At 33.1% G+C, this 14,909-nt stretch overlaps 1 protein-coding gene and 1 long non-coding RNA gene across 3 annotated transcripts; both read left to right on the top strand.

Moving 5' to 3' along the window:
* The first annotated feature begins 381 nt into the window (after positions 1-381).
* On the top strand, positions 382-4,279 carry LOC111411807 (type I inositol polyphosphate 5-phosphatase 4-like). 2 transcript variants are annotated; one of them, XM_023042416.1, is made up of 11 exons: positions 382-966; positions 1,054-1,141; positions 1,507-1,575; positions 1,712-1,799; positions 1,898-2,002; positions 2,113-2,758; positions 2,842-3,035; positions 3,222-3,330; positions 3,518-3,666; positions 3,777-4,074; positions 4,205-4,279. In XM_023042416.1, exons 1-10 carry the CDS (start codon positions 937-939, stop codon positions 4,000-4,002), a joined length of 1,704 nt encoding a protein of 567 aa, XP_022898184.1. In that variant the 5' UTR covers positions 382-936; the 3' UTR covers positions 4,003-4,074; positions 4,205-4,279. The 2 variants fall into 2 exon arrangements, with proteins under 2 accessions (XP_022898184.1, XP_022898183.1); XM_023042415.1 differs by having other exon boundaries at positions 388-966; positions 4,201-4,279.
* A 394-nt stretch (positions 4,280-4,673) lies between these two features.
* LOC111411808 lies at positions 4,674-5,363 on the top strand. Its single transcript, XR_002705900.1, has 2 exons — positions 4,674-4,719; positions 5,010-5,363. It is a non-coding gene; the product is annotated as an uncharacterized LOC111411808 (long non-coding RNA).
* The last annotated feature ends 9,546 nt before the right edge of the window (positions 5,364-14,909 follow it).

Genomic DNA, 14,909 nt, shown 5'->3' with positions numbered 1-14,909 from the left:
TTTTTAACCCCCCCCCCCCCCCACACATAATATGATGTGTCGCCCTATTTGAGCTCCCCTAAACAATTCCTAAACCCAAAATCTACATTGGAGACAGCCATTCCAAACACAAATTCCATTTCCAAAACCCGATAAAGCAAATAGATAGATTTTCTCAAAAACCCAGTAATCCAGACTGGAAAACATTGATTTTTACATACAAAATTGCCCATATAAATACACGAGATTGTGTGTAATTTTTTTTTTCTTTTCTTGAGAAAAAAGGTAAAAATAAAGCAATTGTCGAACCAAAACTCTGCAATCCACAAAAAACATTAGTTGAACACTTCTTTTACATCCTTAAATTGTTTTTTTTTTTTTCTGATTTCTTCCTCTTGTTAGGGGAGCACTGCTTGGTTTTTAGATAAAGAAAACCTTGCTGACCGCGGGCAGTTCCATTCCACCCCCTTAATTCGGGCCAGGGCCCTTTCCAGTTTTTACTCTCAGGCAAAATACCTCGAGAAAACACACACACAAACACACACTCTGCCTGCACTTTATTCTCTTCAAAATTCGATACTTTGCCCTGTACTCAGAACGAGGTTTTGAGAAGAGAACACTTTCTTTTTCCCTTAAAACAAATGGCCATATTTCTACATTATGTCTACTGGTGAATTGATAATCCATTCTGCATTGTCCTGTTTCTGTATAGAATCTAATAGTCTTCTTTGTTACTTTTTCACATAGCAAAATTTCCAACTTTTCTTTTGTGGATTTTTCTTGATTCTTAAAATCCAGAAATCAGAATGCCAAAAAACTTTAATTTACTTCCATTTCTCTGGTGTCTTCTCTTCATTAGTTGAAATACCCAGAAGGGATTTCCCCTTTTTCTTTTCAATTCCTGAGAGATATCAAGAAATTTTATTGGTAGTTGTTTATATATGAATTAGTGAAACAATGAGAAATGAGAGCTCCAAGAGAAGCAAGGTGTGTTTAAAAAAAAAAAAAAATGCAAGCGCACTAATTAATTTTCTTGCTTTTAAGATTTCCAATTTTTTGTGTTTGTTGACTCAGCTTTCTTGGCCTAAAACACTGGTGAAGAAATGGTTCAATGTCAAGAGCAAGGCTGAGGATTTTCATGCTGATGACATCATTTATGGAAGTAATTAATGTTATCTCAATCACCTCTTTAAATGATATATCTAATTTTCCCTTCTGAAAAAAAAAAACTGAATCTTTTGCTTCTGTAGTCATTATTAGAATTTAGAATAAAATGAAGATTAAGCAATTATTATCGCCCTTTTTGCTTAATCTGGATCAATTTTTTTCTTCTCTTGTACTGAAAGCAGGATAATAACGAGTCTGCCATTTTTAATGTGCTGAGATCTCTCTGTTTTTATTATTCCTCTCAAGATTTTCAATTTTATAAGTATACTAACTTATGTTATTGTTTTTCTCCAAAGGTGGGTTTTCTGTTGTAAACAGTGAGGGTACAGCTTTAATAACTTTAAATTTTTGCCTTTTCAGGTGTTAATGAAGAATGGAGGAACAATTTCTCAGAGAGGGAGGCATGCACTATCAAGAAAAGTATAGCAGGTTATCTTTTGGACCACACAATATTATTAGCCATTATTCCCAATACAAACTTGAAAAATGAAAAAAACTTTTAAATTTTTTCCTGATTTTATAAATTTTTCTAATGCTAGTTCTTTTTCGGCTATTGAATTGATAGAGAAATCGGGTAAACGGATTTCTGATCGTGTCCAACGAAGTAAGATTGACCTTGATGCCTCCCAAATCACAGATGTGAACAACTACAAGTGTGTTCTTCTAGCCTCTTGTTATATCGCTAATTCTATTTTCTCACAGTGTAATAGGGGTTTTTTACCATATATTTTTGTAATTCATATTGAAATAGGATCTTTGTGGCAACATGGAATGTGGCTGGAAAATCTCCACCCAATTATTTGAATCTTGAAGAGTGGCTACACAACTCACCTCCTGCTGATCTTTATGTTCTTGGGTGATTAACTTTGTCGTTGACTACATTAACATATCTTTTCCTTTTTGTTGATTGTAGGGTAAACATATGATTAATGGAAGTCTCTTTTTAATTTTTATTATCACTTTTAGGTTTCAAGAAATTGTTCCTTTAAATGCTGGTAATGTCTTGGGAACCGAAGATAATGGTCCAGCTAGAAAATGGTTAGCACTTATTAGGAAAACCCTAAACAGTCTTCCAGGCAACTTTGGTGGCTATCGTACACCTTCACCAGTTCCAGATCCAATTGTTGAACTAGACGCTGACTTTGAAGGAACAAATAGAGAAAAAGCTTCCTCTTTCTTTCAACGTCCTTCATTCCAATCATTGAGCCGTAGTATGAGAATGTTGGATTGTGACGTGTCAATGCCACAGCCTAGACTAGATCGTCGATTTAGTGTTTGCGATAGTCGATATAGTGTTTGCGATAGGGTAATATTTGGAGATAGACTGACTGACTATGATCCCAATGTGGGATGGGCTGGTTCATCTGATGATGAAAATGGGCTGGATGATTCACATTATATCACGCAGTACTCAACAAATTTGTACGGTGGTTCTGTCCCGATGGAGGAAGGGGACAGACAACCCGGGCAGTCTAGGTATTGTTTGGTTGCGAGTAAGCAGATGGTTGGGATTTTTCTGACGGTATGGATAAAGAGTGATCTGAGAGATGCTGTTCGAAATCTAAAGGTTTCTTGTGTTGGCAGAGGATTGATGGGTTATCTTGGAAATAAGGTATGCATCCAAACCGTGTAATTTGAAAACATACCCTCCATGGCTAAGCCAATGCAAAAATCTTATTGTATTAACTTTTCCAGGGTTCAATTTCAATTAGCATGTCTTTGCATCAAACGAGCTTCTGCTTCATCTGTAGTCATCTAACCTCTGGAGAGAAGGATGGCGACGAGTTGAGGAGGAATTCCGATGTTATGGAAATTTTGAGGAAAACAAGGTTTCCACAAGTTCATGGAACAGGGGATCAGAACTCCCCCCAAACAATCCTTGAGCATGAGTAAGTTCCTCATCCTTAACTTTTCGTGCTTGTTCAATATTTTGTTTGGCCTTTGTGTATGCTATGTCAGTGTGTTTCACATTTTTGCAATATGAGGAAGAGCCCTTTCTGTAGAAAAAATAATTTATATGGTGGCTTTAGAAGAATGAAGTTCAAAGCTTAAATCATATTTGTGTTTTCTTCTAGTCGAATTATATGGCTTGGGGACTTGAATTATCGAATAGCCCTCTCTTATCGATGTGCAAAAGCTCTCGTGGAGAAGCGTAATTGGAGAGCTTTGTTAGAAAATGACCAGGCAAGTAAACGATATTCCCTTAAGGAGCTTCGATTTTTCTTTCTTCTTCTTCTTCTTCTTTTTTTTTTTTTTTTTTTGGTTTTTTTTTGGGATCGGTGTAAGGCGCTTCGATCTTATTTTCATAGTATGTGGATTTTGACAAGTATATGGATTACTCAATTGACACTGTAGATCATTTTCTCAACAGCTTCGGATAGAGCAGATAGAGGGACGTGTTTTTGCTGGGTGGAATGAAGGAAGAATATACTTCCCACCAACATACAAGTATTCAAATAATTCCGACAGATACGCTGGGGAGAATATGCACCCAAAAGAGAAACGAAGGACACCTGCATGGTAATACTTCGTTTTGGAAAAAATACAGGCAAACATAACAAACATGCACTTTCTGTCTTTAGTGAATTTCTTTGTGATACACCACTGATATTGTGTTTTCATGGATAAAGGTGTGATCGGATATTGTGGCATGGTCGAGGTCTTCATCAACTATCGTATGTCCGAGGAGAGTCTAGGTTCTCAGATCATAGACCAGTTTACGGTATATTTTTGGCTGAAGTTGAGTCTATTAACCGTAGCCGATTCAAGAAAAGCACGAGTTATTCCAGCTCTAGGATTGAGGTTGAAGAGTTGCTTCCTTACTCGTGTGGATACGATGAACTAAATTTCTACTGAGAATGTATCCGCAATTGAGGACTTAAATGTTGGACCTTATCAACAAACACGAGAAAAGGGACTGCTGAGCAAGTTAGTTTTCTCGTACAGATTGCACAACTCAAATTGCATCTGTATCATAAACACACACACACAGAAAGAGAGAAAAAACAGAATCTTTACAGCTTTTACTTACTGATTCGTGCATGTTTTATACAGACAGGACATAACAAGGGTTGGTCATTGGCATGAACAGCTTTGTATTTGGTTCAATCAGAGTGATCCTCCAATAACTCAGGCAATTTACAATTTCTATTGTCTCAATTTTTCGCCATTTTTATCCTGCTATAGTTGTACAGTGATTGATATCTCTATCCATTTGCAATTTTTTTTTCTTTCATTTGGAAGTTGATCTGAGAATTTTACGATGTTTCTATATTTGCAGATGAGCCACAAACATGATGCCTTATGTGTGACAAAGACATTGATTTTGTACATTTTGATGGACGGTTAGTAATCATCTCCCGTTTTTTTTTTTTTTTTTTTTTCCTTGTTTTTTTTTTCGTTTTTTCAGTTTTTAAACTTTTTTTTTTTTCTGATTTTTAGGAAATAAAAAGACCAAAAATAGTAGAGTAACAGATGGCTGTGGTTGATTTCAATAAAATGCTTGTACGTGATTTCATCATAAGACAGCCTTATGTGTGACAAAGACATTGATTTTGTACATTTTGATGGACGGTTAGTAATCATCCCCCTTTTTTTTTTTTTTTTTTTTCCCTGGTATTTTTTTACGTCTTATCAGATTCTAAACTTTGTAAATAGTCGCAATCAACATTGAACTTCACTCATTTCTTTTGTCACCATCTTTTCACCCTGCACGTTATAAATTTGGCATCAAGAACCAGAATTTTAAGATCACTCCGAATAGTTAGGCAAGAAATTTTATTGCTCGTTTTTCCATTACACCCGTTTATAAATACCAAAACACGAACGGTATAATAACAATAATTTACTTCATAATTTTGCAGGATGCCTTTGTAGGATGAGAAGAACAAATAACTTGGTTCAATACACTCGAGGACTTTGCTTTTTACGAATTATGATGTTCTCTCGTGATTCCCTTGCGACAGGGAAGAATCGGGACGTGGGCAGATGTGCATTTCAAGTTGCTAATGAATAAAGGAAAAGTTAAAAACCATACTATAATATCAAGATTCCTGTCCTGTAGCAATCGATGAATAAATACTGAAAAGTTGAGCATTTTACTGAAAAGATAAAGGCATTTCTTTGATGGTCACTGTTATTTCATTCGCCTTTTTTCTGTGTGGTGTGCAAATTCTGTAAATTTTGGCAGTCTATTGCAACTATTTGCGTTTGCCTAATGGAGGGGACGCAGTCACGAAAGCGTGGAACTGGAAAAAGTATGAAATGTGAATTACAACAGCCAAATATGCAATCTCTTGTAATTATTGTATGAAGTCCAAATTACATTCCATTACCTTTAACTTAAGCCATGTTTACTGGCCAATCTACACGCTTTAGAAAATATGATATGTACGATCAAAGCACCTATTTGACAATCATTATTTGAAAATTTTCTTTCTACGTATTCATTTTTAATTGTATATTCGTACAATTAAATATTTGCACATAAATCTAAAATATTTTCCTACTTTTTAGTCGTACATTCTCCTAAAAATTATTATTAAAAACATTGGTTTTTATTATTTTTTTTCTCTCCAAAAACTAATCATCAAACGGGGGCTAAGTCTGGATCAAACTGTACTGAACAATATTTAGAAAAAAAAAAAAAAGTTAAGATTTCATCAATCATAATGTTTCATATGTTGGTATGATCCAGTATGATTGTACATTATAGCATGTTTGGGAGTTTGCCTATAAACTGTTTAAAGTATAAATGTTAGATATGGGTGATGTATGGGTGTGTAGTATTTGTGAATTTCACGAAATATGTTGATAAAAAGGTGATTTAAATGATTATAACAATAGCCAAACATGTTAAATTAAGTGTCTTGCAATGTACTCTTACATATTATGACTAAATGATAAATCATCTCATCCAAATTTTGAGTATTTTGTGATCCACGTATGGTTCCGTTTGGTATAAGTCAAAATTTTAATTTAAATTAAAATTAATAATTAATTTTAATTACGTACTTATGGAGCTCACAACTTTTTAATTACAATAAACTTGTTAATACGTAGAATAAATAAAATGGTAAGTAGAATTTTATAGAAAAGAAAAAGGGGTTTTGGCTGTACAAATATCAAAACCCAATAAAATGGGTAGTAGGAATAGAGTGATGTGGTGACATTTGTCACAATGAAAATGGAAAATACAAAAGAAAATGTTTAAGATGTTTCCAAATTCCAAGTTTTAGGCGAATCCGACAAAGCCTACTTGGAAGTGACATTTGTAATTATTACTTTTTTTCCTTTTTTTTTTCATTGGAAATTGCGAATTCTTATGCTTCTCCTGCCTTCAAACTTCTGGTTGGTTGGTTGATGTCCAACTTCAACGTGGTATAAATAACAAAAGTTTTAAAAATCTGTTAAATGTAATTGAAGTCCAACAAATAATGAAATAATAATAATTTTTTTTTAGTTGAATCGATCGGTTCTTCATTAATTTTAATTATTTTTACATTTTAAATTGATTATTTTAATAGTCAAATTGGTCGATTCAATTTGATCTTTATATCAATGACAACATAGAAAAATATATATATATATATAGCGTGTAAAAAAGTGGGTTGAAGACAATATATATAAATATAGTTACTTTTTATATTTTAATTAAAGAGTTTAAATAATTCAATGAATAAAATTGTAAATCTAATTCAAAGTTCCATTCTGACTTGTTTTAAGGTAACACTTTTATTTTATTATTATTAAAGATGGGAGACACAGATCCAAGTGGGGATGGTGAGTTGTACCTTGGTTTCCAATTTTTGGACAACACCATTGCTGTTTAATTAATTCCATTAAAAGCTATCCTATCCTCATACTGTAATGTTTCTTTTGGATCAATTCACAAGTGTCAACTGTCAAATGAGATCCCTTAACCACACCAATATTCTTTAATTTTATTTGTACATTTACTCGACAAATTTAGCTTCGAATTTGGTAATGAGTAATGCAATAAAACAATTCGGGTATTACTAATCAATCAGTATTACTAGTAAAGCATATTTCTCTTTCTGAGTTCATGGACAGAGTAGACTTCTTGTTCTTTCAATGTGTAACTAGTTTGTTCCGTAATTTTAGCATTTCGTTGATCCAAAGTAATCCATCTCCACCTTCTGCTCGACCAAATCTGTAACCTATATTAGCAAATTTATTTTCTATAGATTTCATCGATTAGATAAAAGTTTTCTATGAAACATGTATGACTTTGAATAAAGTGCCTTGAATAGAGTAAATAGAGTGTTGTGTCTTGTAGAAAAATTCAAGTAATATATTTAATATTATAGAAGATTTCGAATAATAACATTATATATATACACCAATGACAAATTGGTAACAGCCAATCTTTCATCCAACCACCTGAAATATTAGAGGCTTTATCATAATATGTTTTAGACAGTGAGTCGAATAGTACTAAACATTATGAGAACAAAACAATGCTAAAAACAAAAATAATATTTAGTACTACATATCAAACGTGTCTTTCGAATTGTTTCACCACTAACCATATAATATAAAAATCCCTTGTGATCTCTTCTCAGCTCCTCACATGCTCTGAGCGACATGGGTGCCTCATCAAGAGGATATCTAGCTGTTTACATAATAAATTGTAGAACTGATATTAATTAACACAAAATATATGTCAGAAGCATTATAAGAATATTGCATGTGGTTTTGTGATACCCACGTTACAGTCTGTGGGTTGAATTTTATTTTAATTTTTCCTTAACATGCTAAAAAAAAATCATGTTGTGAATCAAAGATTTAGACATTCTTTTAACCGTGTTTTATCATTTTGTTTCCATCTACGTCTTTTAAGACACATTTGTAATATTTGTCAATTTTTCAAATAAAGTAGTCTACCATTTAATAAATTTTCATTCATGTCCGTTAAACCTTTCGAGTTACAATAACAGTCACACAATAAATTTTGACACTCAAAAACTCCTAAATCCACCCCAAAATATTAATACTGAGTGATGCGACGAAGAATCCTCAAGTCTCAATTCACAAGATAATCCGTGATGATCTCAAACTTGGGATGATACGGAATAACACCATTTAGCACAAGTGGTGCTTCTGAATAATAATGAGGTCATAAAAGAAATTTCGTTCTTATAGTCGCAACTTAGCTTTTTCACCCTCCAAACACCCGAGTACACCTTTGAATATTACCAAGTTAAACAATAAAGGAATTCCGAAGTTTGACCCACAAGATAGTCAATGACTATCTCAAATTTAGGATGATACAAGATAAAGTTATATATCGTAAGGAGTGTTTATCATCGATCTATGTAATAATCAAGTAACTGTCACATTGTTGCATTCCAATTTCATTATACAATGTACTTGAATGTCACGGCAATATAAATTGATGCTAAATGTCACTTAGACCAAATAACATTACTCGATAACAAAATACCGAAGAAGCCTCTGGTCATGGAGAAACGAAGGAACCCAACCGTTCAAAACCCTGAGCTGATCCTTCAACTGATCCACATAGCTTGATTGTGGATCCACTAATAATGCAGTGGCTTACATCAGCAGCATAAAAACATCATCATCAGTCACACACACACACCAATACTGTTACTTCAATCACAAGATGACCACGTGACGTCACAACTTTTGTTTTTATCTTGTTTGGATCAAGATTTCAGTAAGTACTTTTATCTACTTATAGCAAAAATAAGTAGTATCAGTACCACTATTGCATCAGTATTCAACTTCTAGATAGGATCTGCGCAATGCTAGAGATTTTACCTCATAAAGCTACTGCTACTCACCAAGAAACTTAAATGCTACAATTATTTGCACTTCCAAAATTCTCATTTCAAAATAAGTTTGTAAGTTCTAAAACCCGGGTTTTTGTTCCAATAATGGATTTTCTTATGGAACACATGAGCATCATTTTCGAGCCCTATATACTTGATGGAAAATGTAAGGATTAAGACTTTGGAATAGGGATCAAACACGCCCCAGTGTAATTTAATTTACTGAGCAATGATTAGTACAAAATGTACAGAAATGGGTATTATTTATGGAAGAATGATGTCACATTTTGCTTAGGTAAATCTGTATTTAAGAGTTACCTTTGCTTGTTAAACAAGTTGTGTCAGATGGACAGTGTCTCTCTCGCTCAGTCACTAGAAAAAATGAGTCAGGGATAGGCTGTGCTGCTGTAATGTACAAGTCAACAATGCAGAAATCATAAATGCAATTAGATTTGGTACTGTTGGCGTACAATAGGCGTCAACGCACTTAATTCACCCAGTAGTTACTTAAGCCTAGCAATATATTTTTTTTTTTTTAACTTATTCCTGGCTTTCAACTACTGTTTTAATCCTTGATGTACAATCCAACTTTGCTTCTCTTGGTCTGACCTGGATTTGTTGAAATATGTTATAACGTGACAAGCACTTCTTGTCTTAAAACGAATTTATAAAGGGAGTGTGTTTAACAAGTAAATTGTTGTAATATTATTATACCTCATTTCGAAATCGTTACATCTATAATATTTATTGATATTATTGCATGTGTAGAAGACATTACTCGTTTAATATGCGCTTGTTCGACAACCCTAGTGAATTCTACCAAGTATCAAAGATTAGTTGTTCCCCAAAATGGCTAGAAATCAATGTAGGCCTAGTTTTCCCATATTTGGGTGAATGAAATTTGGGAAAGGAAGATACGGATTGATTTCTTGGGCACCATTTGAATATTTTCACATAAATAGGATTCCACGTCCTTACATGATGAACAAAGATACGAAGTTTGCATGAGTGGTTGGTTTATTACCCTTATGGTAAATTGTGTGATATCATCCCTTTACGTGTGTTTTTGTTTGGCTCTACGAAGTATGTAAAATACTACAAAGAACAAAAAAGTGGTATATTCATAAGTTTTTCGACAGTAACATGTTTGGTACAAGATATTCCTTACATTTGGACAATATAATTGATAATACTCATGTTACATTTCTTCTTAATTACGATATTATATCTGTTTCGCACGGGATAGTCGCTAACAATTAAAAGGGATCAGACGATTGTGTAAGGGACAAACCTCTTGAGACAAAGTCCCAAAAAGGGGTGTTCTTTTATTGACGATGACTTTACAATTGAAAATTAAAAACAACGTGCCTCCAAGGGGCGCAAGCACACGAGTTATTGAAAGAAAAGTATTTAAGTCTAAGTTAAGGAGATTAAAATTACACGTTCTTTGTTCGAGAGTTTTTGATTCGGTCCCTTGCTTCTATATCTTTTCTCCCTTTTATACTTCATGGACGATCTCTTTGTGATCAACCGCCCTAAAAACTGCTTGATCGTCCTATAACTGCCCACTTTCCTCGTAATGGCCAACTTGTCATGAAAATTGCCTTTTTTAACTGCTGCCATTACTCTTCATCGTTCAACCGCTTTCGATTGAATTCCTTGAATCGTGGAACGTGATAGGGCCGCTTTAATAACTGCTTTGATAACTGCACTTCTTGATAACTACGACCCTTTATATTTTTTAAGACCTTGGACGACTTGAAGGTTTGGGCGAGAATAGAGTAACAGTTCTGGGCGACTGTATGACACTTCATTCGCTCAAATTCTGGACGACTTGCAAACTTGCGTAATGGCGTTTCCTCGTTCTTGGGCCTTCATCTTGATTTTTTTTATTGGACTTCGTTCTTTGGGCTATCTGATTTGGGGATCCTCCAATTAGGCTTCACTCCTTGGATCGTTCGATTTGGGCTAAATTTTTATTTGTCAACAATATCATACCGTTAACGGAGATACAAACACTATTTAAGTACACAATGGATACAATTAAGGGTCCGTTAAATAGAGTCTGTACTTATTGTAGAAAAGAATCATGAAGAAGTCACATTAGGTTAGCCTCTCCTGAAAGTTTTCATAACTAGACAAAATACTTCTATAAAATTATTTAAACAAGTTCAAAAATATCTTAATTTGAGAAATTATTTTCGACTATTTAAAGCGCTAAAAGATGTATCGTAAAAAAATGAATTTATTCTAGTGCAATGACATCGACTTGGTAAAGAATTCGATCAACACGTAGAAAAGATATTTCAAGAGAAGTGAGAATGAATTTATTTTACTAATGGAAATTGCCGATACATTGATCAGTTTATGATGATAAATTCTATCTTATCTAGATATCTAAAGATGTATAAAATAGTCCCTAGATAGCTTAACCAGTAAGACATCTTTTAACAAAGATATGCTTTAGAATTTTCACTTTTTAGTAATAAAGACGAAAGATGTGTTTCTAATAAAAAAAGGGCAACTTATAAAAATACCCTTAAAATCATGAGTCTTCTGAAAAATCATATAAAAATTTTTTTTAAAGTAAAAAATACTGTATAAAATTAAAATGTGACACAATGTCACTTTTTACAAAAATTGTCTCACTTTTTTACTTTTTTATAAAACAATAAAAAAGTGATATTTGTCACTAAAACAAGTGATAAAAATTTCAAAAAAACTGTTGAAAAAAATAACAAATACTAAAAAAAGTGACAATTATTATAAAAAAAAAAGTGACACAAATATTCAAAAAAAGTGACAAACACTCAAAAATTGACAAAATTAAGAAAAAGTGAGACAAACTAATAAAAAAAAGAGTGACAAACACTCAAAAACTAGCAGAATTCAGAAAAAGTGACATAAACTCAAGAAAAAAGTGACAAAATCAGCGCAGCCTAACCACTTCGAGGCACAAGGTCTTTTGTCGTCTTGATCCATTATCTATGACTTAGCTCCCGTTTGGTCCCCATTTTTTTCAAAATGTATTTTTTTCTCTCTTTTTTTCAACCACGCATTCTTTATTAAAATAATATTACATATAAATAAATAAATAATCTTATTTTTCAACCACACATTTCACATCAATTTACTATTCTAAAATGCATTTTTACATAAAAATGACTATCAAACACCCTCTATACCACATAATAGTACACAATACCCCTAAAAGGAACATCGATTTGTTAAAATGAACAAAAAGAGGCTCATGAAAAATACCATCAACGAATCCATAGTCACTGCACTAACTAAAAACTGAAGAACATTGTTTCGACACTCTAACAATTTTAATACAAATTTTACATAATCAATGAAAAACAAAGTTTATATAAAATGAAAAACAATTAAATGCGATGAAACCAAATTACATGTAAAATAGGAGCAACACAAACATAAAAAGAACCCATTCAATCAGAAATTGTAAATTAACATCTGCAACATAATGCCGTCAACATACGATTTTCAAACACCAATAACCACCTACCACCTACACTTTCAATACACCAGAACAACCTAAGAATCTACCACGAACAACTACAAAACAGAAATTTGTGAAATAGCCTTCACTTTGATCAGTATCCAAACCCCACAGGAAGATGACATTGCAAATCAGTAGGACCCCAATCCCATCTAATATAGCTTCAGAATTCTACTCTGTTGGACACTGTATGCCCTGCGAAGATGGCCATTAATAACAGTCTTGCTCAAAACTCTGGGATGCCGATGAAGAATTTTCCATGAAGAAGTGAATCGTAGGTTCGTTAATTTTGGGGACGATTTGGAATCGTTTGGGGGTTTCTCAATTGCCATTACGTGGTTCTAATTAGGGATTTGGGTTGTTTATTTGGAGGAGGAGAGTATAAAGTACTCTTTTTTTTGGAACGTATTTAATACGTGATTAAATGTTTTAATTAGTTTTAATAGTACTTTTCAAAACTCTTATTTTGGGGGGGTATATGGTCTAATTTTCCCATAAAAAATTTTAAAATTAAGGCCTTCTGTAAAAAATAAAATAAAATTAGGAACTGCCCACTGGGTGGGTTCAAAGCTGGCCCATTGGACCATGACATTAATTTTTCATTATGTATCCAAAGGCCAGCCCAACTGCTATGACAGAAATTAGCCAATTCTTACTCAATTATTGGAGTTAAGATGATTAGAGTGCGTTTGAGATCCATTTTTCTTAAAAATTAATGAGTTTTATAATTGTGATTTTTCGGAGAATGTAAGACTAAAAAGTAAAGATAAGTTTTAGGTTTACGTGCAAGATTATTTTATTAGAAGAATGTGGGGTTTGAATTTAATTTGGAAAAAAAGGAGGTTTTATAGATTACAAAATAGTTTTTAAATCATACTGGTATCGATGCCAAATATAATCAAAGTCAATAGCAATTAGTTCAAATAATTATGAGTTGCAGCTTTCTATTACATTCTCTTCTATACAATTCTTATATCAGGTGCCATATTGATTTTTGTTTTCAAAAATTCAATAGCTTTGATCATTTTCTCAGCAGAGTTATTCAATCAACTCCACAAGTTAATGATATGATACATTTCAACTTTTGCTGGATTTTTACTAATAAAGTGGCACCAGACCAATAAAATTATTGATTCTTACGCACTTTATTGATCAAATGCCTCTAACTCTATAGCTGGTTAACTTTTGTATCAATCCATGGTCCTTCTTCAAGGCTTGTAGTTTTCAATTTTTTCTGCAAGATAGAAATGAATAGAAACTAATGAGAATAAAAACACATATGTTAAAGAGAAAAATAGATTGAAAAATGGGTCCCAAAGTAAGACTAATTTAGAAGAAAAACAATGATTAATCAAGTGTATTATTGAAAAAAAATTGATATTTAGTATGTCGTATAACGATCTGAACCTGCGCCCTTGTTTGAGCCCCATTTTTTCAAACCTCATTTTCAATCACACATTCTTCCATAAAATAATTATATACGTATTCCAAAAATTTCTACTTACTTTTTAATCACATTCTCAAAATAAATAAATAAATCACTATTCCATAATAAATTTTACCAAAAAATGGGGGATCAAACATGGGAGTATCCAAGCCGTTTATATTTTATGTAATGTTCAATTTGAGAGAACATTTATTCTCTTATCCCTCATGAATTTATCTCACGTCCTTCGAGATTTGATCTCAAAACAAACAGTACGTATGTATGATATATCATTTTGGACACTAAGGCTCATATCGTTACATGCTAAATTATATAAGACAATAATAATTGTTGCATGCACCTTTTGTTTAATCATATATAGGCTTGAAAACTAACCTCTGACTTCCTTGACACCACAATCAGTGAAGCATTTAATCTCGCAGAAGTTGTAGCCATCGCCTTTTTTTGAGCACTGCGTATGGCAAGTGTCGTAGCATTCTTTGAATTCTTCCCCCTCGGTGGCTCCAGCCTTTTGAATTTGCATAGTTGGCAGGGACGGAGCCAGACATTCGACATTGTTGGGTCAAAAATTGAAATATAATTTTTTTTTTTTTTTTTTAAACAACATATCATTAATCACTATTGGGCTTGTGTGCAAATCAGCTGAATAAATGGGCTTGGCAAATGGCAGCCCATAGGCGGATAGATAGGCAAGCAATGGATCAATGTTATGTTTAATTGGACTTGGGAAGTTTGGATAACTTAAAGAAAAAAAAATATCTGAAAATTCTATGAGGTCAACTGACCCAACATGACCCCATGTGGGTCCATCCTTGCATAGTTGCCATCACGACAAGGCACAAAATTAAGACAACAACAATTTTCTTCGCCATTTTCTTTACTTGCAAATGCTCTTAATTTTATTTTTATTTTATTTTTTTGGACAAGTTTCTTGAGAATGTAATAAGGACATATCTAAGCGGAAGTCACCTGACAATAC

The sequence above is a fragment of the Olea europaea genome, chromosome 16, assembly GCF_002742605.1.
Source record: "Olea europaea var. sylvestris chromosome 16, O_europaea_v1, whole genome shotgun sequence".
Taxonomy (NCBI): domain Eukaryota; kingdom Viridiplantae; phylum Streptophyta; class Magnoliopsida; order Lamiales; family Oleaceae; genus Olea; species Olea europaea.
This window is presented reverse-complemented; position numbering and strand designations above follow the sequence as displayed.